Source organism: Gadus macrocephalus, chromosome 19 (assembly GCF_031168955.1).
Source record: "Gadus macrocephalus chromosome 19, ASM3116895v1".
NCBI lineage: Eukaryota > Metazoa > Chordata > Actinopteri > Gadiformes > Gadidae > Gadus > Gadus macrocephalus.
The window spans coordinates 17,736,886-17,760,110 of NC_082400.1; the positions used below are offsets into that span (position 1 = coordinate 17,736,886).

The window sequence follows — 23,225 nt, forward strand, 5'->3', positions numbered from 1 at the left end:
CACACACACACACACACACACACACACACACACTATTCATTGTTTCAATTTTCATGCACGCTTCTTTCTTTCTTCACATCACCATGCTAGTATTGACAGGACAATGCTAAGAATAAAGTATACGATATATGGTCGACAAAATACATTGTTTTGGTCAAAAAGGAACGCCGTCCATTTCTACCAATAGAATGCGCCTTTGTACAGATGACTTCCTACTCCTCCAATCTCCTCTCTTGTTCTTCAAACTCAGGAAGTAAGTGCAGCTCAAACGGAGGCGTGAAGCTCCAGGGTTACTTCTCGCCTCTTTCCACCAGAACACAAATTCAACAAAACGAGTCGATGTAAACAGTTTCTCTGAGCATTAGAGAACGGTTGTTTCCGCTCAGTTCCAACCCGCTATGGGCGCTAATAACAGCACGCGTCGGGTCTCGTTTGAGTCCGACGACAACGAGAACATCACGGTAGTGAAGGGCATACGGGTGAGTGGCCTCAATCTTATGTTAGTTGAATTACTGCTACAAGTAACATAATAAAGCAACGACAGGACGTGCAAAGGAGGAATTATGCAATGGTGCATTATGTAATGCGAAGAAGCCTGTTAGCAAAAAGCTGGCAATAGGTCACTTTCTAGTAACCTGACTCTGTTGATCCCTTCAGTGTAAAGTGCACTGTTGACACCTTTCGTCAGACTCCTTTATCTAAGAATATGGAGGAAACGGGGATAAAATGGATGCTTATGTAACACAATTCTGTACACACAGTTCCAGAGGGCACATTAACGATTTTTGGTTCAACTCAGACGTTAGCTTGAACTTGACCAGCTTCGTACATTCGAGTGTTACTAAGTCTCTAAGTTAAATATAGATCGAGGATCGTTTGATCTAACGGCTTTCCTCCTTTGCACGAGGCTGTCTATATGGAGCATGTGTCTGACCTGCCAAATCAGTCATGCTATTTATCTATGGTGAAGTTTGTGCAATACAACACTCCACTTGCCTTTGCTAGTAAAGTCATGACCCCTCTGTCGTACTCTTGCTCCTTTTTAGCTCTCGGAAAATGTCATCAACCGCATGAGGGATGGTGGGAGTTCCCCTCTGCCGCAGATGAAACCACCAGCAGCCGTCACACCTCCTCCTCCTAGCACCACCTACGGCCCTCCTCCTCTCCTACGTCCAATCCCCCCCCCCTTCGACCCCGTCACCTCCATGCCCGCCCCTCCACGCGTAGCGGCCGTGGCACCCCCTGCCAGTGAGGAGAAGCTCAAACCCTTACCTCCTACCCCCCCTCCCATTGAACAGGTAGAAGCACCCACCATCCTAGATGTGGTTCTCCCGTGTCCTCCAACACCCCCCCTGGCTAAGGCTGTTGCTGCTCCTGCTCCCGCCTTTGAACCCATGGCGCCTCCTGCTCCTGCTGCTCCTGCTGCTCCTGCTGCTCTGGAATCACTAACTGGGCAACCAACTCCTCCTCCGGCTGGGCTGGAATCCATAGATTCACTGCAATCTTCAGTCCATGATGATCCTCCCCCTCCTCCTCCTCCTGTAATCGAGCCTCCTGTAACCTCCCATTGCATAATTGAACCCATTGCTCCTCCTGCTCCTCCCGCCACGATTGAACCCATTGCTCCTGCTCCCGCTCCCGTCATAATTGAACCCATTGCTCCCGCTCCCGCTCCCGTCATAATTGAACCCATTGCTCCTCCTGCTCCTCCCGCCACGATTGAACCCATTGCTCCTGCTCCCGCTCCCGCCACGATTGAACCCATTGCTCCCGCTCCCGTTCCCGTCATAATTGAACCCATTGCTCCTGCTGCTCCTCCTGCTGTGATGGAACCCCTCCTGGCCCCTCCCTCTCCTCAATCAGAGCCCCTGTCCTCCTCTCCGGCCATCGAGGCCGTCGCCATGCTCCCCCTGCCGCCCCCCGCTGAGCTGATCACCGCACCCCCCCTGCACCGGTACCTTTCTCCCTCTGAAACACCTCCTCCTCCCCCACCTAACCCTCCTCAGCCCCAGGTACTGCCCCTCCCCCAGGCTCCTGCCCCGGAGCCAGCGGCGCCCCCGCAGCCTCGGGAGACCACTGCAGCCCCGCCCGCCGTGGGCGCCCCCCCTGGTGAGTGCTGACCCTTCTCCCTCAGTAGCTGTGAGAAGGTGCTGGTAGCCGCTGGTTGCTCCTGGGTAGAACATGTCAGGGGCTGTAGAGGATGAACGTTCTCTGGCGGTGGTATGCTACCTCTGCTGCGCCGGTCACATCCCCAATCCCGCCCTACATTGTTTTTCCATAATGGAACAGACCTCTTAAGAGTAACTCCGGCCTCCGAGGCTCCGGGTCCCTCGGTCCAATGTCTATGGGAGATAACATGGGGTTTGATTGATCGTACATAACAAACTCTGTAGGTGGCGAAGAAGTAAATGCTGCGTCACGTTTTGAACTGCACACCTTTTTTCATCTAGTTATGACGGGGTTTTGGATTGTCGCTGCCGTTAAAGTAGCGTTAATAGTTGTTTACTACTTTAACGGCAGCTTAACGTTATGTGCGATCATTCAAACCCCCGTGTTATTTCCCATAGTCATTGGACCGTGGGAGCCTCGGAGACGGGACTTATTCTTCAGAGGACTATGACCCGTCGTGGTTCATACCGCAGTCACCAACTATGATTAGATATTAGTTACTTTCCTCTATAACGGTATGTTTTTTTTTATTGACTCCAATCAGCAGAGTTGCCCTGTTATTTTAACATTATGCACACCGTTGAAATGTAATTGACCAATCAGGATCAAGTATTTAACGATGTGGTATTAGATGATACAACTGCACCTTTTATTCTACATTATCTCTGACATAAAGTGACAGAATTGTTCTAACCGCTCCATCGTTATGGTGCATTAGATACAAGATGACTCGCGTAACATTAGCGTCGAAGGAAAGACGGAGAAAATATTTGCCGTGGTAATTTCCAGTGACTTTGGCCTTGAGACGAGCTTTCTTGAAAATAATGGAGGGATGTCGGCTACTAAATATAATTTAATAGCACTAACACTGTGATTCAAAAACATATTTTGAAATTGCACACAATTAATCGTGTTGGTTGGTGTAACTTTTAAGTTGCCCTCCAAGGGGTTTGTGTAAAACTTTAGTAAAAATATTATTGAATGTCTTTCTTAATAGAATAATGAATTGATTCAGTCCTCAACACAGCAGTGTTTATCAAGGTGGCACAGATTGCCTAACTTCACTTTCTTTTGGTTGGCAGGGAAAGCAGTCCTATTGTTTGGGTCTTCTCAAAATTTGATTTTGTTTCTATTTTCATGGTGACTGTTTTGGTATCCACTGGTTGGTTATCCATGGTTTGACGCATAAATATTTTGCCGCCTCGGACCTAGGACAGCCAGAATACACGGCATTTAGCAATTGGTCCCCAAATGCATTTTATGCCTTTATGAATTCCTAGATCTGTCAGTGAAATTTGCCGTTCACTTCGAAAGATTACAGAGCAATCACTTAAATGGGGCTATCATGGTGCGGCAAATTGTCACTTGTTGAACATTTTCTTGTCAAGATGAAGACGGCCTGGCAGTCTAAACTTTGTCATTATCGTCTGCGTTATGAAGAACCCTATTGTGGGAATTGCTTGAGGCTGTTAGTTAAGCATATTTTAATGTTGCAGCGTGTATGATTTCAAGTGTGGGTTTTCTAAATCATACTGCTGAAGTAAGGATTTAATACACACACTTATCTTAATCTGTGTCTCTGTCTCTTTCTCTGTCTCTTGTATCCATCTTTCCTCTCTTTCATTCTGTATTGACCTTTCTCTCTTCCTCTACATTCTTTGCTGTCTGTGTGTCTGTCTCTGTCCGTCTGTCTGTGTCTCTCTTCTCTATTTAACTAACTTTAATGCAACACGTTTGTACTAAATTGTGGCACCTGGTCCCGCCTCCCATCAGACAGAGGGCATCGGAGGTTTTAGCCGTTCATTAGACAGCGGTCTGTGGGTGGTTTGGGGTGGGGGGGGTGCTCAGAGTAAAGGGGGCTGGTCTTCATAGGTTGGCATCCGGGGTGTGGGCGAGGCTCTCTCATCCATGGCGGCGTTCCATCGGTGAGGTAATTAAAAGAGGCCAACTTATGCCACGCCACGCTGACTCTGATGATTAAAACGACACCTCTGCAGCTTCCCACAACAAACCACCAGAGCTCATTAGGAACCAGAAGTGTGTGTGTGTGTGTGTGTGTGTGTGTGTGTGTGTGTGTGTGTGTGTGTGTGTGTGTGTGTGTGTGTGTGTGTGTGTGTGTGTGTGTGTGTGTGTGTGTGTGTGTGTGTGTGTGTGTGTGTGTGTCTCTCTCTTTAGAATGTCTTCTTGCAGACTTGTGTGTGTGTGCATGATCTGGCTTCTGTGATTGTCAGCCTTTACAACTCAAACCCAGCTCCGCTGCCACCGCTGCTGTTGTTTGTCGATCGATTGGTTCGATTTCAAATGTTCTTTCTAAAATGTCATAAATAATGATGTGTATCACAACGCATGTTACGTGGCATACATTTAAATGTCATACGTTGTCTGTCCAGCAGCTGAAAAGAGAAAAATTTCAACGTTATAAAACTGATTGTCAAAGTCCGCTGTAATTACTAATGGAATAATTTAAGACTCGTGACGCCTCTCAGAGAAGTTGAAGTTCGTTTGCATTTGTCCAGTCATTTATACTGCTGATTTGGGTATAAAGGAGGATTTTGTATAAATAATTGTGTTTTCCTGCCCGTGTAGCTTGATTTTAAATCTTAGAACCTAAAGACCAATTACCGTAATGTTTACCTCACGATGGGAGCCCTGATAATCTGGACCATTTCCACTGGCATCACACGGCTAAACTACTCCCCTTTACTCTCCCCGTCTTCCATCTGTGGGCTGCGGTGTGGACTTTTAAAGCAAATGTTCTTGAAGTACATCTAGATTACTGCTTCTCTGTGGATACCAGTACTTATTTATTTGAGGTTTATCAATGTAATACACCGGACTCTGACAGCTGGTTTGTTGCCGCCACTAGAACTCATCATAGACAAGGGATGCAGACAGCCATTAGAATGTTTTAGTAGACGAGGTCACCAGAGATGAGCAAATATTTTATAAAAGACGAGGTTGGCTCGCTTAGTTGACCCTTTCTGCTCATTTAAAACTGTGAGGAACTGGAGAGGTGGGGGGGGAAGAACTCTGAATGGGTATAAATCTCATTAATTTTTTTTTAAAGTTCAGCCAAATCTTGAAAGGCTTTAACCTCAGTGCGGTGGAAGTTGATTATGTGTGCCCACCGGTGTTGCGTGGGAAGTGAATCTCCCAGCCAGCTCCCTGTCTGCTTTAAAATAAGGGCTCGACTCACCTTGTGTGCTGATTACACAACGGCCAAGGTCAAGTACGCCACACAATCGGCAGCGCTCCAATAAAGGACACGTGTATCTGAGCGTACGCTGTGACGAGGAACCCGCCCCCTCCTGCAGGTTTCGACGTTGTTTTTCTGGGGCAAAACACTCAAAAGTGAGTATAGGTTAGAGTGGAAAAAAGGCCAAAATGTAACCATGTGTTTTTGTGAATGCAGAAGATTGCCTGTATATATCTTTGAGGAACCTTGAGTAAAATGGTATCCGTGATTCCGTAACCCTTTTATGATTTGCGCTCACAAGAGGACTTAAACAATGTGTTCAATCTGATTGGCTGGTTGAACATTATTTTGTTTACCTTTGGTAAAAAAAACAGTATGAAACGTTATAACGATATGAAACATTCAGACATCCTGCCAGTGCGCAAGATGTTTTAATGTTTCATATCGTTTTAACGTTTCATATTGTTTTAATGTTTCATGTGGCAAATCATCCTTCGTTTTTCGGTCACGTAAACGTGAGTCAGGTCCTACTGAGAACAGACCCTGTAAACGAAATAAAGCCCAATAAAGCGAAGCTAAAGCTGAGCCGGGAGGCAGCTCCAGGTGCCTCGTGTCCCGTCCCCATCGCACGGCGAGCGTGGTGGGAGCTCTGCCGCGGCTCGTCTAAGCCAGAGCCGCGAGCGTGAGGAAGCGGTAATGTTACAGATTATGCCCTATGTGCAGGTCCTGGGGTTAATGAAACTTCTGATGAGAAACACAATTTGCCTCCGTCTATTATCTCCGACCGCCAATGGCCTCCTCGTCTCTCCCTCCTCAAGTTTTCTTTTGACACCGGGTTTAGCGGGCGGAGGGAATGGATAGGCGAGGATCGGGGAAGCGGGAGAGGGGGAGCATGGCTATAATGATGAGTTTTTAATCTCCCTTACATTTGCATGTCCTGCCCGGGATCGGTGTGGGCCCGATGACGCAGGGGGTCTGGTGACCCTGACTCCCTGAGGAGGCTCTGCTCACTGTGTCAGAGCCCGGTCTCGGGGTGCCCTGTGGGACCCCAGTCCTGGGCTTGGGGCCACATGGGCTGATACATAGGACTTGTAAGCTCGGTAGACTTTAAGAAAGACTGAAGGTATGCCGGATCCAGGTCTTCTTCTTTTGGAGGTTTAAACCACTGCTGTTGGCGAGGTTTATGAAACAAGAGTTTTGTTCTAGATGGAGTTTGTTTCCCTGATATACCTCCGGTCAGTGGGGAGATACCTTTCTGTTGATGGCCTCCTACTGAATATGCCATCGAACAGTAATATTTTAACTTCAAGATTTTGATCCAACCAATGCAACCCATGAAGATATTTAAGTTATGTTGTTATTTGGCTTCTCTGTATGTCTCTGTGTTCGTGTGTTTTGCGGTGGAATAGTAGCCTACAAATCTAGACGCCCCTAGCGGAATGAAATTCCATTTGCAGCCAGGGAGGTCTAGCCTTCTGGGACTCTCTAAATCGACGCCACTTCGACCTGGGCGGGACTTTACGTCCTACGTCACTCGCTATGGGTGTGCATGTGTGCGCATAGCCGTCACTCGCGATGGGTGTGTATGTGAGAAAGGTTTCGGCTTTAGTGTCTATGGGTTGGTAATAACGGTTCTGATGATTTTTCTGATGGAAAAGTGGTCTTTTATTTCCATAATCTTTGTTCAGTGAACGCATAAACCCGTTTGTTAGTTAGCAGTTAAACAAAATGCGATCTCTTTGTTTACAGTTACCAACGACCAACTGATGATTGGGGGTTCGATTCCCTAGTGATGCAAGGTCTTTTCTTTCATTTTGGACTGCACACGCATCGCAAGTGACGGATACTCGCACAATGTACACACATTACTGTCTTTACAATTTCTAGGCAACCGAAGTTTAAAGATTGTCTAGCTTTTTTCTTTCATATTGGACTGGATGTTTGTATGCCATTTTGCGTAACTTGTAGTTTATGATATAGAAATGTTACTGGGGTTAAGGTTAGGGTAACGCTAAGGGTAAGACACAAAGTGTTTTTGCAACACAATATTTCTTACAATAACAAAGTCCAAAGTTTTGATGACTCCAGTAGGAAACTTAAGATACCTAGAGAAATGTGTGAGTGCTCACAAAACATCAACAAGTCAGCAGTGTGGGACAGGGTGATCATTTCTGTTATACAGTACAAAAGCTGAAACTATTAGCCAGGAGTGGGAAAGATGCAGACGCACACGCAGACGTGGGAAGCAATAAGACGCACCAACACACAGTTGCCTGTTGCAAAATGGTTCCGAGTTTAATAGAAATAGTTAAGGTTAGCTGGTATGGCGTTATCTGGTATGGCTATAGTCTAATGTTAGCTTAGTTCGTGTTGTTTCGTCATGTTAATCGCTAGTAATAGTAAGTCATTTGTAGAAATATAGCCTATCATCACAGACTGTAGGAATGTCCCCCACCCTCCATCGCGTACGACACTGTGTGCGCGTACGCTCGTAATCTGTAGTGCAAGGGAGTTCGTGCACAGATCCCTGAGACAAACGGCTACGCGCACGCATGCAAACCCATAGCGAGTGACGTAGGACGTAAAGTCCCGCCCAGGTCGAAGTGGCGTCGATTTAGAGAGTCCCCTAGCCTTCTGTCGTCGTTTTTCGCTGCTGGAAACAGAAAATGGGACAGGCCAATCAGATCGTGAGGGGCGGTACTGAGCCGAATGACGACAGAGCTGCGACGGTTCCGTGTTAAAGGTAAAGAATAATGGCTGCTGCTGCTGGCGAACGGCTGTCTTTCGACTCGGCTTTGGCCGCGACTCTTAAAGACTTGAAGTTATCATTTTCTTTGAGAAATGAACAAAGAACTGCACTGAAGTCTTTCCTGGAAAAGAAAGATGTATTGAGTTTTGCCGACCGGATACGGTAAAAGTTTCGTCGTTGGTCTCCATTCTCTCAATCCACCATTCGCAACACTTCCCCATGGAAATTTCCGTCGCTCTGTGTACGTATCCTTCTTCGTTGCTCTGATTGGTTGTAGCGCTATCCTATTGCGTGCAGAGGGAACTTGAGAGACAACCATTTATCCCGCCAACACTGCCACCGTACGAGACCAGACCCAATATCTTTCTGATATGGGTCTGGCTTGCCAGGCTAGTGGAATAGTGTTCTGGAGAATAAGTAAGACTATAGGGTATTTATTAGTGCTAAAAAAAAACAACACAAAGAAAACTCACCGAAGGTCAAATATTTCCACCCAAGTCCACCCACACACGCTGAGAGTTCTGACCACCTTAGTACTAAAGATGAACTCCTGCTATAAACTCACTGAAAGTGTTTCTTGCTGTGCAAATTGTAAAGGAATTACTTTAACATGCATCATAATAAAGTTTATTGGTTGTTTCCTTGCCCTTAGCTAAGTCTTTTAGCTAAAGTTGATTGATGGTAAAGCTAATGTTGAATTAGCTTTTATTATATAATCTTTAAAAAACATAGCTATATTAAATCTTCAGATTTAATATTGTTATTCTTTCCGTTATGACTACTGGAGAACCTTAAGTCGAAGCATTGGATGTAAAATGATCATCACTGCTGCCTTCAATCCCAGAGTAAGCCATCTGAAAAGCAGAACTAGATCCACAGGGGATGTCTGATGAAGAGGGAGAAGTCACTTCGACATAGCAGCGCAGGGCTCTCCCAGTGCGTGGTTGAAAGCTGTCTCAGGATGTTTTGAGTCACTTAGCTTCATCGCTGAGTAAACGCTAACGACAGATGAATTGAATCCCAGATCTCCTATTAGTTTTTCACTCATGATCCCGATTACAGGGTAGTAGGCAGTGGGATTTGGGTCACTGTAATGGGTCGCTCTAGAGTCTTATTGAAGTCTGTGATCCACGTGACCGCAATGTGTGCGAGGGTCAAGACAATATCCAAGAATACCCCCCCCCCCCCCCCCCCCCCCTCCCACACTGCACACACACCCATAACATCCCGCATGTAATGTCAACTCAATGATATCGGCGTGCACATTATCAGGCATTAACAGTATAGGCATGGAGGATTAACCCCTCCCCCCCGCAGTGCCCCCCCCCGTTGGCTCCTGAGGCCTCAGAGCGTTGAGCCGCGCCCCGGTACCTTCGTGGTTAATTACCTGGCGAGATCCACGTCCGCCGCCCCGGTGTGTGTGTGTCTGTGGGTGTGTGTCTGTGTGTGTGTGTGTGTGTGTCTGTGGGTGTGTGTCTGTGTTTGTTTCGGTGTTTGGATTCACAAGGCGTTAAAAGAAAACCCAGGTTACTGCTGATTTGTTTAACAAATCACACACGGACTCTCTCGCACACAGCCACACACACACCGTCATACACAAGAGCATGAAGACGCACACACACACTTGCATAAATGCACACACACAGGCATGCACATGGACACACACCCCTCTGTGCTTCACAAGGTGTTGCAGCCTGAGGGCAAAGATGTGGATCCTTCTTGCTACTTTCACAACAGGCCGACATTTAAACACACACACACACACACAATCCCACATTCTGCCCATTATTTTCAGCGTTCTGGTGGCGTGGTCCAGCCCCCCCCCCCCCCCCCCTCCAGGGGGACCGAGAGCCAGACGGCGTTCATTACCGAATCCATTACCAAATCATTACGGTTTAAATGCTAATTCGGAGCTCAACTCTTTTCTGTCCATAATTTGGATGTGAGTCACATTCTCTTGGTGCCCGCTCTGTGAAAAACAAACATGCCATTTCAGCCATAACACTTTCTGTGGTTTATTTTCTCACATCTGTTATCATCTCGCTCTCTTTCTCGTTATGTCTCTTGTTAATGTTAAAATATTTATACGATGATGCCACACAATTTGAATCAGTTGGCTAACCAAAGTCTTTCTCTCTCCCCCTCCCGTATCTCTTAGTGGATGAAGAAGCTCTGAGGAAGAGGATCCGCGAGGAGCTTCATAACGGCCTGGAGCAGGAGAGGGCCAAGGCAGAGCAGGAGCTGCAGGCCTGGTGAGACGCACGCACACACATGCACGCAGACTCACACAGTAACGGCCCGATTCCACCGGCCGCGTTACGGCAACGTTACGGCTGCGGCACATCATGGCCGCGGTCACCGCAGCAGATAGGTTCCACTCTAATCAATGAGACCATTTCCACCGGGCGCGGCTGCGGAACGTCTCAGCAGCGTCCCAGGAGCGGCTCGCCGTGCCACAGCGCTATCATTCCGTAGCACTTCTATTTTTGACGCAAGCCGTTGCTGAACACCGTCATTTTCAACAGAGCAGATCGAGCAGGGCAGGAAGTGAAAAAGTAAGTCATAGAGCATCCGGTCATCTTTTTAAAAATAAAACACAATACTCAGCTCATTCAGCCTATCAAAACGTCACATCAACATTATTACGTCATGACAGGTGGCATCAGATCAGCAGTCAATCAATCAAGGGGTCTCAGAGGGTCGGCAACATGGATGACGGGAGGCTCATTGTCGAAGTTCAGCAACATGAAGTGATTTATGTACCAAATCATCCTTTTTATAAGGACAATGGGCGGAAGGACAAAACGTGGCATTTAATTGCAGTAGTTTTGGGATTGGAAGGTGAGTTCATTTGGTTTAGGATTATCGCGTGATCTCGTGATCTCGCGTGACTACGGCTGCCGTAGCGCGCCTGGAGCGCGTCCGATGGGATCCCGGCGTAAGGCACAGACCTGCGCGCAACATCTTACGCACAGACTCACCCACATGCATGGGGAGCTATCTAAGGTGTGTTACTACTAAAGCAGCCATATTTTATGTATGAGGTTAAATTATCACGTTTGCAATTTCCACCCTATAAACATGGCATTCACAAACACCTACCCACAGGATGTTTGATTTATTTGGATTTAGATCATGGTTTCAGGCCAGTTTGTTCTTGAATAATGGTATTATTCATGAGCAGGTGCTTAGTGTTGATGAAGTGTAATGTCCTTGTACTTGTATGAGAGTCAAAGGCAGTGCTGCACAGTCGGCCATCTCCTAGTGAAGCTGTTCTCTCCTGCTCCCCAACTTTCTTCCCTGTTTGACGTTCCCTCCCTCCTTCGTCGGTCGCAGCCCCATTCCCCACTCCCGCCGTCGTATCCTTTATGGCTGCGGCGTGACAGATTAAAGCCCCTCCCCTCCACAGTCGAGCGCTCCCAGAGTGCTGTCGGGGCGGCGACGCCCGCCGACACGCCCTGACTGGCTTCCATTAATAGTCAAAAGGTCAGGAACAATCTCTGCGTAGCTCCCCGTCGCGTCTCCAATTTACCCTCTTCCGACGCACATTGGCACAATCCTCTCTCTCTCGCTCTCGCTCTCGCTCTCTCTTCCCCCCCCAGATCGTTCTTCCGTTTCGATCAATTAATCTTGCCCGGGAATAGGAGGGCGCCATCCAGAGGGTAATTTCCTGAGCCATGAGTGGGCGATCCATTAGTGGGGGGGGGGGGGGGGGGGGGGAGATGAAGTATCAAACTCTTCTCTTCTGGGATCCTACTCCTTCCTCCTTTATTGTCTCCCCCCACTCCGTCTGGCTTTCTTTGGTTATCAGTCTGGTATTTGGTGGTGACCAGGTGTGGTAATGGGTGTGTTCCCCCCCCGCCCGTCTCTTGGGCTTCAGGCGGGTCAGCCGTGATGAAGCAGCGGTGCTAGGTGGCTCCGTGTGCCGCCGTACCGCTGAGTAACCGGGTGTAAAGCATGCGTCTGTACGGGTACGCTGGCGCCGTAAGCCTATCGGTCATAAGCGCCGTTTTCAAGATGCACTGAAGACGTCGGGAGATGAAGGGGGCTGCAGAGGAATAGTTTGCCGATGGATTTTTGATGTTGAACCGCTTATTGAGTATTCTCATTTGAAGAAGTGCTTTTGGCAAAATGTCTCGCAATTAATTGAACTCATTGCGATGATTGTTGGCACCTTGGGCGTGTGGAGGGCAGCTTCTTATGCCACTCCATTTTAGGCGTGTTTTTTTTTTACTATCAGAACAATCAACATTTCTGGGTGGTGTTGTGGGAGTGCTGAGGTGTGTGTGTGTGTGTGTGTGTGTGTGTGTGTGTGTGTGTGTGTGTGTGTGTGTGTGTGTGTGTGTGTGTGTGTGTGTGTGTGTGTGTGTGTGTGTGTGTGTGTGTGTGTGTGTGTGTGTGTGTGTGTGTGTGTGAGTGTGATATTAAATGATGGAGAAAGCGGAGGTGGGAGATGGATGGGATGTGTGTTTGTGCCCTCCTAGTTTATCGAGGTCTCAGTGGTAAAAGGGAAGCTAAATCATCTTAGTTGATCGAGCAGCTCTTTCTGATTACATCCAGGGAGCCCTAACCACCAACCTCACAATTGATGAGGATTTTATTTTCTGTCGAGCCGTAAAGAAATTATAGTAATGTGTGGTGAGAAAATTATATATATTTTTCTTCAAGTGAAATGGTTGCCACGGTCACAGGGAGACGGGCAAAAAGCATTGCAGCGACATCTCCGTGGCAACGCCATTAAGGCGGCGTAGGGGACTTTATTGACTGCAGCGGTTTGCTTGGACAGCTGTAATCAATATTTCCTTTTTAAGGCCTCTCCTCTCCACTTTTCCCACAATCTTTTCTACTTATTTTCCCCTTTGCTCCCCGTGGTGTTGTTCTTGCAGTCTGTTGACCCTCGGCAGAGTGCTGGGAGCTCTCTGAACACGGAGGACAGAGGGGCGCCCGGCCTGCTGCTGTCATCGAGGGGTGGATCAAACCAAGTAGCGGGGGTCTCAGGTGGAGATGTTACGGTCCACATGCTCTCTCGTCATTCTACTTTACCATTCTAATAATTAGATGGCGAGTGCCATCTGGAAACTTTTATTGTAATATTCATATTCTCCTATACTTTTTGGGCAGAGGAGAAGTTTAGTGTTATCTTTTAATTAAAATTGACGGGCGGCACAAAAAAAAATCCCCTTTTTTTCTGCTGGACGCTGCAAAGGTAATTTAATTGCGACGCTTCAGGGAGAGGAGTTCTGTTTTCAGGGTTTAAATCAAGTTTAGACATTTCGCATGTCGTCTTGATGTGTGCGTTACACAGGCCAGCTTGTGCACATGTTACACACAATCCGACCAGTCAATGCGGAGACTCATTAACAGCTGATCACTCCCTCAGTCCAAAGCTAATTCTAGGATTCCTGAGGTCCTCTAAAGGTCTGGCTATCATTATTATAACATCATGATACCAAACGCAACGCTGCTACCCTCAGGAAAGGATCACATTGAAGGACTATATTGCAGATTAGTTGGCCCTTTATGTTGCCATTTGTTAATAATTCATCTATCTTTTTTGAATTGCCTTTTAATACCTTTCATTGAGTAGGGAGTGGAGGGTTAAGACCTAGCACAGGGGCGCAGCAGGAAATGGACCTCGGGTCGCTACGAGGCGAAGGTCCTTTGTGGTTGAGCAGCCTGAGCCCTGGCCGTGGTTAATAACATTTCACATGCACTCTGTGCTGTCGGGGTAAGCTACTTTAAATGATTTCCTTATGCAAACAATGAATGAAGAGCAGTACAAACTTTATAGGTGGTAAACTTTGAGTGAGTTTGCTGTGTGAAAGTAGCTTGGCGCTGTATAGAAGCTATGGCTTTCATCCATCACAACGCCCCAGTTTCCTGTGTGCTAGGCCTTGTTCTTTCTGCGGTGTATGTGTTTTTCTTCTCTTCCCTTACAAACGATTTGCACTTGACTGTATCCACTGAGCTGGGTAAGGCCTGTGTTGGTGGTAAGCTGCACACAGCTCCAAGGGTCTTGCTGTGTTTGCTCCTTTTCTACAGGAGAGAAAGAGAGAGAATCTCGACCCTGGGAGGGTCTGTGTTTCTGAGTGTAGTACAGGGGTTCTCAAAGTTTTGACAGCTGAGGGCCAATTTAGGAACCCAAATTTTGACTGAGGGCCACCAAAGGGAAAAAAAATCAGGCGGAAAATGCCGTCAGCATCCCAGTGGTGAAAAAAACATTGCACGGTTGACCTCTGGGAGTGAGGTCAAGTGAGGTCTAAATCACGAAGGTTCATCCTTTCAAAGAAATGAACAGTCGGATTAAAACTAACAAATGTAACAGGATTTAATTGAAAGCTAGAGGAGTTTAAATTGATATTGATATAATAACAAAAGATAAAAAAAAAAAAGAAAAAACTTGCATCTTTATGTCATTGCGGGCCAACAGGAATTTTTCTGCGGGCCGCCATTGGCCCGCGTGCCGCACTTTGAGAACCAATGGAGTAGTAAAACTCGTTGCTGGGTATAGAACTTCTGCAGGGGTTTGACATGGGGTGGGAGCGGCTTTATCCACCCGGGGAGTCCCATGAAAAATAGTGTGTGTGTGTGTGTGTGTGTGTGTGTGTGTGTGTGTGTGTGTGTGTGTGTGTGTGTGTGTGTGTGTGTGTGTGTGTGTGTGTGTGTGTGTGTGTGTGTGTGTGTGTGTGTGTGTGTGTGTGTGTGTGTGTGTGTGCTCCTCCAGCCTGGCCCGTTGCGTCAGCATGGAGGTAAACGGGGTCTCTGCTGTGGTCTAATTGGATCCCAGAGGTTTGATTGAGAACACTGACCTTCACCGGGCTCATGGAGGCCCGTTGAACCCCTTATTGGGTTACAAGGAACTTTAGGAAACATCAGCATACAGGCACGCACTTACACACTCAGGGACACACACACACCCCTCCACACAGACGCACCTTCACACACACATCCCTAGACACACACACCTACACATCTCCACCCACACACCTACACATCTCCACACAAACACCCACATCTCCACACACACACAAACCTACACATCTCCACACACACACACACACACCTACACACACACACACCTACACACACACACACCTACACACACACAAACCTACACACACACACACACATCTACACACGCATCCCTAGACACACACACCTACACATTTCCACACAAACCCCTACACACGCACACACATCTCTACACAAACCCCTACACGCACACACACACACACACACACACACACACACACACACACACACACACACACACACACACACACACACACACACACACACACACACACACACACACACACACACACACACACACACACACACACACACACACACACGTCGATGCTCACACACACACCCCCAACACCAACGCTGCGCTCTGTTTTCCTCTACTCGGTTTTGGTTCTGGAGAATGTTAATGGAGTGTCTTGGATTAAACGCACTTCCCCAGCACTCGGCACACACCAGCAACACTTGATGGAGGACATTTATTAAGGACTGAAGGAATCGATATCCAACGGCCTTTGATGCAGAGCCGTGTGACGGCTGGGGCGTCAGGGCGGGTGGAGGCTCATCCCATCTGTTAATCACAACTACAGTCGTCTGCGTCGCTTGTTAAGAACAATCGGCTACGCCGCCGCCACTATTCATTGGCTTCTTCTTTTTGTTGTTGATGATCTTTTACGGCGGCCGCTGCTTTTTCCTCTTTTATTTTTTTACAGTTCGTCAATCAATCAAAAACTTTATTTATTCTGTGGAAAAAGACAAGATATTCTCATTTTCAATGTTGCCCATATTACATTTCAAGTTTAAATTAATAATAATAATAATAATACATTTTATTTAGAGGCGCCTTTCAAGACACCCAAGGTCACCTTACAGAGCATATCAAAACAGAATAACACTCAAAAGAAAGGGGGGGACCTCACTAACCACCACCGATATGTAGCACCCACTTGGGTGATGCACGGCAACCAATCGGCGCCAGAACGCTCACTACACACCAGCTTGAGGTGGAGAGTTAGGGATGAGGTGGAGAGTGAGGAAATTCCCAGTAACAATCCGTCCCAGAAACATAGAAGACAGTGTGGGGAGACAGGACGGAGAGACTGTCAGGCGCTTGTTCACGAAGAACCCGCGGCCCGCATTAAATAAGAAAGTTTCAAAGCTAAGACAAGAGGAAACGAGGGGGAAAAAAAATTGTCAATACCCCAAACTATGCTCCTATAAGGGGGGCACAGTGTAGGGATTAGCAAAAAAAACCACCTCAACACATAAGCATCACATCAAAAACATCACAAACATATGGGAGGGGGAAGGGAGTTGGGGAGGGGAGGTGTCACAGCTCAGACACCGGGAGGCGGACGCGGCCAACGGGCGCATCACATCACTCACGGCATACTGTGCTGCAACGAGGGAAGGGGAGGGGGAGGGGGTCCAGTAGGCGGTGAGTCCAGGGGGTGTGTGTGTAATCAGTCTTGTGTGCGTGTGTGTGAGCTCAAGGACTCCATCTCCCATGGACTCAACAGTGTCTCTCCCGTCTGGTAGCTGGTGACGAGGACACGACCGTCGCCGTGGAGACGACCTCGAAGAGTTCCGACCAGAGACAAAGTTCACAGGAGGTGGGGGGTGGACTTTGTGGGGGGAAGGGTGGCAGGGCATCCATCTGCATAACAACCAGGGAGAGGAGAGATATCAGCCTTCCAAGGCCAAAGTGGGGGGGCCGAATGAAGATAACGATTGCTTTGGGTCAGGCCGACTCTGCAATTTTTGCCAACCTTAGAGTCTCTCTGGTACTCTCTGTAGTCTTCCATTTCCAGAATCCAAAAGCCAAAAAGCCAAAATAGCCGAAAAATTCGTGGTCCGTAAAATTCAACCTAACATGCCATTAATAAATGCATTATTAACATGCAGACCATAAAAACAATGGCAACCTCGGGTGTTTTTTTCTATACTATGCAATCTGAAATACTATGACGGTGAAATGACAACGTCCAAATGTGGAAGGTTCTGTGTGTCATGGGACGGGCGACGTCCCCGGACGAGAGGGAGTTCACTGCCTCTTCACAGAACCTCGGGGGGAGACATTCTATCTGCATTACACGCTAGAACAATTGTGTGTGTGTGTGTGTGTGTGTGTGTGTGTGTGTGTGTGTGTGTGTGTGTGTGTGTGTGTGTGTGTGTGTGTGTGTGTGTGTGTGTGTGTGTGTGTGTGTGTGTGTGTGTGTGTGTGTGTGTGTGTGTGTGTGTGAAGATATGTTGGATCAGTGGCGGCAATTGCTTTTTTTATGGTAATTTAGTACTTTAGTACCCATCATCTGATCTTGGGGTACCCCTCAGCCCCCCTTGCCTCCCAGAATCCTTTGCTGCTCCCACAACCTCCCTCGGGGGTCGTATGTGCTGACTAGCAGCACTACATACTGCAGCCCCTGTGTGTGCATGTGACCACGTGCGCTAAAAGGTGGGACGGCCTACTTGTATAAAATATTCATGGGCAGCGTTCAGCGACATTATTCCTGCATCAATACTGCATGATGGCCGTTAACTTTGTTTGGGAGGAGGTGTGTCCCCCCCCCCCCCCCCAGCAGACGGGAGGGGGGGGGGGTGACGGACCGACAGCGGGGGCACCGGGGGCGGGACAGGGGGCGGGACAGGTCGCCTCGTGTCCGAGGTGGGGAGAGCGGCTCGTCTGCTTTAATTAGTTGAGCTTCTGCCCGGGGGGGGGGGGTATTGTTTGATTTCATTTATTTTTTAACCCTTATTTGAACAAATGGCTCGCCAGGGAATGGTTAATGCCACAATCATTCATTTGAATTGTTACCCATTGATAATATTGATCCAAACATGTGGTGAAACCGTGATCCAGTAGCGAGTTTGCACGCACACACACACGACATTGTAGCGTCGTAACCTAGATCCAGCATAAAGATTTAATGTTCAGTGTCACAGGGCTAATCTCTGGCCATTCCACAAACTGTCCACATTTGTGCTGGTCAGCATTCAGTATAGAGCAGAGCTCACTGAATACACACACAGGCCTTGCAGACTTGTATTCACTCATTTCCTTGTTCTTGCTATCGTTCACATCGTGTTGCAGCCCTTTGCTAAGCTACTCCCTGAAATGTTGCTGGGTCTTTATCCTCTCGTGTTTAAACGTAACATCGCTGACTCTCGCTCTCTCACTCTGAAACGTTGAAACCCCAGCACCCATCCTCCTAGATGTTTGATTTGATTTCAACGTGTATTTCTTCTTTGGAGCAAGGATCCCTCCCTTCCACCCTTACCTTTTATCCCTCTCCCTCCTTACATCCCATTCCCTACCCCCCCCTCACTCCCCCTCCCTCCCTCCCTCCCTTCCCTCCCTCCCTCCCTCCCTCCACATTTCCCTCCCTCCAACTCTGTTAACCTGTTTAAGGCACTGTGGCCTCTACTCTGCCTTCCCTGTGCCAATGTTTGGCAGAATGAAGAATGCTTCTAATAACGCCTGAGACGGAGCAATAAAGTCTTATTATAGGTGAGCCAAACCGATTCCAATTCCATTAAAGGTGGACATCTTTGCTTGGGTGAGCAATTTTTGCAGTATGTTAAGTTAAGAGTGTTGTGCTTTTTAGTTGTTGCAAAAGTGTCTTCGTTGCAATGTTTTAGACAATGCAATCGTTTTTTTTCTACTTTTCATCCCATTTGCAGTTGCTCTGTCAATAAATACAATTGCTCTATTAAGTAAGACCTGATGAACTGCTGCTATCAAACAATAAACATGTGTCTGTATTTTTTTTATGTGGTGTCTGTTTGTAATGAACTGTTTTAATGTCTCAGGTGAGGCCAAAAGAAAATATCTGGCCTTACCAATGAAGTCGCAGCCTATTCGTTTTTTATTTTATGTTTGTTTTATCAAGGCTATCCTTCCATACATTATCACATTCAAATATTTGTAACTCTTAGATACTAATACTGTATCATTTTGTGATGCTTCTTTTCATCTACACGCTGAGACGAATTCCCTGTACGGGTAAACCTCCTTGGCAATGAATCGCAGACGACTGGTACAGCCCAACTGTAAAAAGCAGTTGGCGTTGTGTTCCTACAGGATCTGCGCTAATGACAGTTCTCCATCAAACCGCGGAACTGATGCCGTCCGTCTTGAGGAGTAGTAGCCGTAGCAACAGCCCTAGGTTGTGTAAAAAAAAGGAAAGGAAACAAGCTTAGGAGCATTAGCAGTGCAAGCAGGGAGGCTTGGGCTGTGGGGAAATCGTGAATGGAAGAGACCATTAGGAAGGTGTGTGTGTGTGTGTGTGTGTGTGTGTGTGTGTGTCACACATGGAGAGAGAGGGGAGTCGCAGCCCAATGATGGATGGAGGCTGCTGACGTGCACAGCCCAGTGGACTGTGAGACTGGACATGGCTGGTCTCCTGCCCTCTGTCTCCCTCCGTCTCTCTCTCTCTCACTCTTCTCCCCCGTCTTCCTCCTCCCTGCTTCACCTCCTCAGGGCCAAACATGTCTGGTTGTCACGGCACACTCTCCCTCTCTCTCCATCTGTATCGCTCTCTCTCTCTCCATCTGTATCACTCTGTATTCTTTCTCTCACTCCATCTGTATGGCTCTCTCTGTATCTCTCTCTCCCCCCATCTGTATCTCTCTTTCTGTATCTCCTTTTTTTCCTCTGTCTACTCTTATTCAGTCTTTCCCTACCTTTCTCCCTTCTCTTTACTCTCACTCGCTCACTTCCTTTCTCTTTACTCTCACTCTCTCACTTCCTTTCTCTTTACTCTCACTCTCTCACTTCCTTTCTCTTTACTCTCACTCTCTCACTTCCTTTCTCTTTACTCTCACGCCATGTCTGTGTACATTCTCGGATCACCTCTCCTATCTCTTTCTTTCACTGTAGTGCTCTTTCATGATTATCCATAGATATCAATAGATATCAGATCGCTCCCCTATTCTATACTAGACAGAAATATGGGATATTAGCATCAGACCTTTGTTCAGTATAAATATTTCTGGGTCAGTTAAATAGGCGTAGTTGAAAATATTGTCAAATTTTGTTTTAGGATTTCATTGTTTCCTCAAATGTAATAATTCCATGGTCTTCTACAATGAATTTATTGCACAAATGTCAATGGAGCCATGCATGGGTTGGAATGAAGCAACACAGGCTGCTTGTCATGAACCCAGTGGTGGGGGGGAGGGGGTAAAGCCGTGGTTGCCATGGCGTCATTAGGTAGTAAATGCTGAATGTTTGACACCCCTGTGGATCTATTAGGGTACTTTTGTTGTCGGAGCGTTTCTGCGTGCTCCTACTTGCACACCTGCGCTGCTGTGCTGAACACGTCAACAATGATCACTAATTACAATCAGTTTCTGCCAATTAGTGCTAGCTCAACAGAACGGCTCCCGAAAAGCACATCGTAGCAGTGGATGGGCCACTGCGGTGGGAAGCGTGGCGCCCATCTACTTGTGAAACAGTCCTTATAATTATTGTATTCTTATTTTCATTCATGCATATGTTTACTCTTTGCATTTGCGCCAGTGTTTGTTTTGCAGTGGATAACATCAGGCTTTAAGGATAATTGTTTCTGGTCCACCGGTGAAGTCAACTATCACTTGGTGTGTTCCTAGGCAACCGTGAGAACCCAATGACGTGGGCATAACAAGTGGTCCTGTGTTTACACTTCTATTGCTGCTTCTATTTTCTTCAGTGCATCACCATTCCATCGCTTGTGATGTACCAATGTGCCCTTTTTTATTCATTGCTCTAAATAAATAATGAAGCAATGAATGAAACCTGCCTTAGTTTCTGTCTGGTGGTATTATGTTTATGAGAAACAGTGCTTATTTTTTTCGGCAAATAAGTTTTACAAAATATGAGATTGGTGGTGAGCCCCCCTCACCTGGTCTGAGGCTTTACAGGCTAGAACCGTCGCTGTTTATAGAACCTGGTCACCGGGTTCTATAAACAGGTTTTCCGTCTGCATGTGAACTGACTGACCTCCCTGACCGGCAGGCTGGAGGCGGAGAAGGAGGCGGCGGCGGCGCTGGCCCAGGCCGACGCCCAGGCCCGCGTGCAGCAGGAGGTCTCCCGGGTCCTGACGGAGGAGCGCGCCCTGTCCCGGGACGGCCTGCACGCCGCAGTGCTGCGGGAGCGCGCCTCGGCCGACGACGAGAAGCTCCGCGCCCAGCGCTACGTAAGTCTGGGTCTCCCTGAGCCGGTTCTCCTCCCTGAGCCGGTTCTCCTCCCTGAGCCGGTTTTCAGTGAGCCGGTTCTCCTCCCTGAGCCGGTTCTCAGTGAGCCGGTTCTCCCTCTGCTGCGGCTCAAACGTCAGAGTAGTGTCACCTCTCCTGAACTCCCCCCCCCCCCCCCCCCCCCCCCCCCCCCCACACACCAAATACCTCTCACAAACCCCCCTGGAAAACAGCATGAAAGCGTGCATAAAGTGAGTTGTTCAAACCCAGCTTGTTTTAAGCTTGCAGTGTTTTCCAGGGAGGTAGAGGAGCTGAGGACTGTGCATGAGACAGTGAAGTTGTGCACAGCAGAAGGAGTGATGGATGCAACCAAATAGTGCTGTTGCTCTTGGGGGGGGGAATGGGACAAGCGGCATGGTAACTCAAACCCTAGGAATGTACAGCAATGTGATATTTAAAATTACAACTTGGTGTTCATTTCAGTTACCTCTGCTCTTCCCATGACTACCGGTCCCCCCACGGTGTATCCGCTGGCATGTTGCCAGGGTAACGGTGTCCTCCGAGACACCGTCTCTGAGCCATGTGCGAGAGACATGACGTGTTGTGCGCAATATGGTCTTTGTTTGCAACCCCATGTTTGCAAGTGTTAACACATATATGCGCGCGCACACACACACCCCAAAACGATTTGCTGTAATCAGCAGCTCACGCCTGCCACAGTGACGAATGTCTGGGCTGGCTGTGTTTGAACGTTGCTGTGAGCAGTAATCTATAGAATGGTCTCAGATATGTAATTCCCCTGCCCACCACGCATACACACAACCTCTGACCTCATTCTGGTGTCAGCCAGTTTTTCGCTCTGACGTCCCCTGGAATGAACTGTCACTATATGTGCACGCTGAGGAGAACACACACGCCTTGAGGGATCCACACTATTAAACACTGACACACACAGACACACACACACCGACTCTCTCTCTCTCTCTCTCTCTCTCTCTTTCTCTTTCTCTTTCTCTTTCTCTCTCTCTCTCTCTCTTATTTATATATATATATATATTGCATACAGCCAGTGAGAGAGGCCTTTAATTGTTGTTTCCACAGTTTGCAGAGCAAAGCTCTGTGTCAGAAGGGAACCGTTTGAGTAGGGTTAAGGAGCAGTTTGGGGCGAGCCATGAAGAGTCCATTCTGTTCTTTGATTTGTCTGTCCCCCAACGGCCAGTCCTAATGACTGGAACGCAGCCTATTCATTGAGCCTAAATGGCCTGGTTAACCTTGTACCAAGAACATTCCACACAACACAATGTGTGGTTATTATTTTCATAACAAAAGGGAAAACAGTTTCCCCTCAAGGTGCCGCTGCGGTTACCAAACCTCAGATATTGATTGTGTAGCTCATTTCACACACGCGCATCGCCTAATACAAAAAATGACTTGGAGCGAGAGAGTCGTCAACCTTCTTTTGCTGTTGTTTTGGTGCCGCAGGCGAAGTGTATCAGCGATCCCTCACTGGAACGACCATCAGGTCTGGAGGGAAACCCGCTCTGGGGTTGGGCTGTGTTCCTTCGTCTGTGGGGAAAGCGGCACAAGGTTTCTGTTGTTTCGTTTCCCGTTGTAGCACCATCTTATTTAGGCCCCGGCCGCACGGAGCCCATTTCAGACGGCGCCGGTGGATCCGGGGCCCGTAGCCGCACATTAGTGAGACCATGTCCGAGGGTGGTTTCAGATCTATCCGGACCCATGCGGATTCCTCTGGACGCCTGATTCGCAAGCGATGACGTCGTTAGCCCCCCACCAGCTGGGGGACGGCAGAGCTGCATTGAATTATTATTATTATTTTTTATTTGTATTATTTTTGTATCTTTAAATAAAGCCCCTTGATAAATTTAATTACTAACTACATTTAAAAAGTATTTC

At 47.6% G+C, this 23,225-nt stretch overlaps 1 protein-coding gene across 4 annotated transcripts in view; it reads left to right on the forward strand.

Annotated features, from left to right (window-relative positions):
• Window positions 1-202: 202 nt before the first annotated feature.
• chchd3a (coiled-coil-helix-coiled-coil-helix domain containing 3a) overlaps window positions 203-23,225 on the forward strand; it is an 81,168-nt gene continuing 58,145 nt past the window's right edge. For 2 of the 4 annotated variants that reach the window (XM_060037868.1, XM_060037871.1), the window contains exons 1-4: window positions 211-479; window positions 1,047-2,109; window positions 10,273-10,366; window positions 21,133-21,313. In XM_060037868.1, the coding sequence (XP_059893851.1) occupies window positions 399-479; window positions 1,047-2,109; window positions 10,273-10,366; window positions 21,133-21,313 (1,419 nt within the window). In that variant the 5' untranslated portion in view covers window positions 211-398. Of the gene's footprint in view, window positions 480-1,046; window positions 2,110-10,272; window positions 10,367-21,132; window positions 21,314-23,225 lie in introns of all 4 variants that reach the window. The other 2 variants (XM_060037872.1, XM_060037869.1) reach the window with 2 other exon arrangements.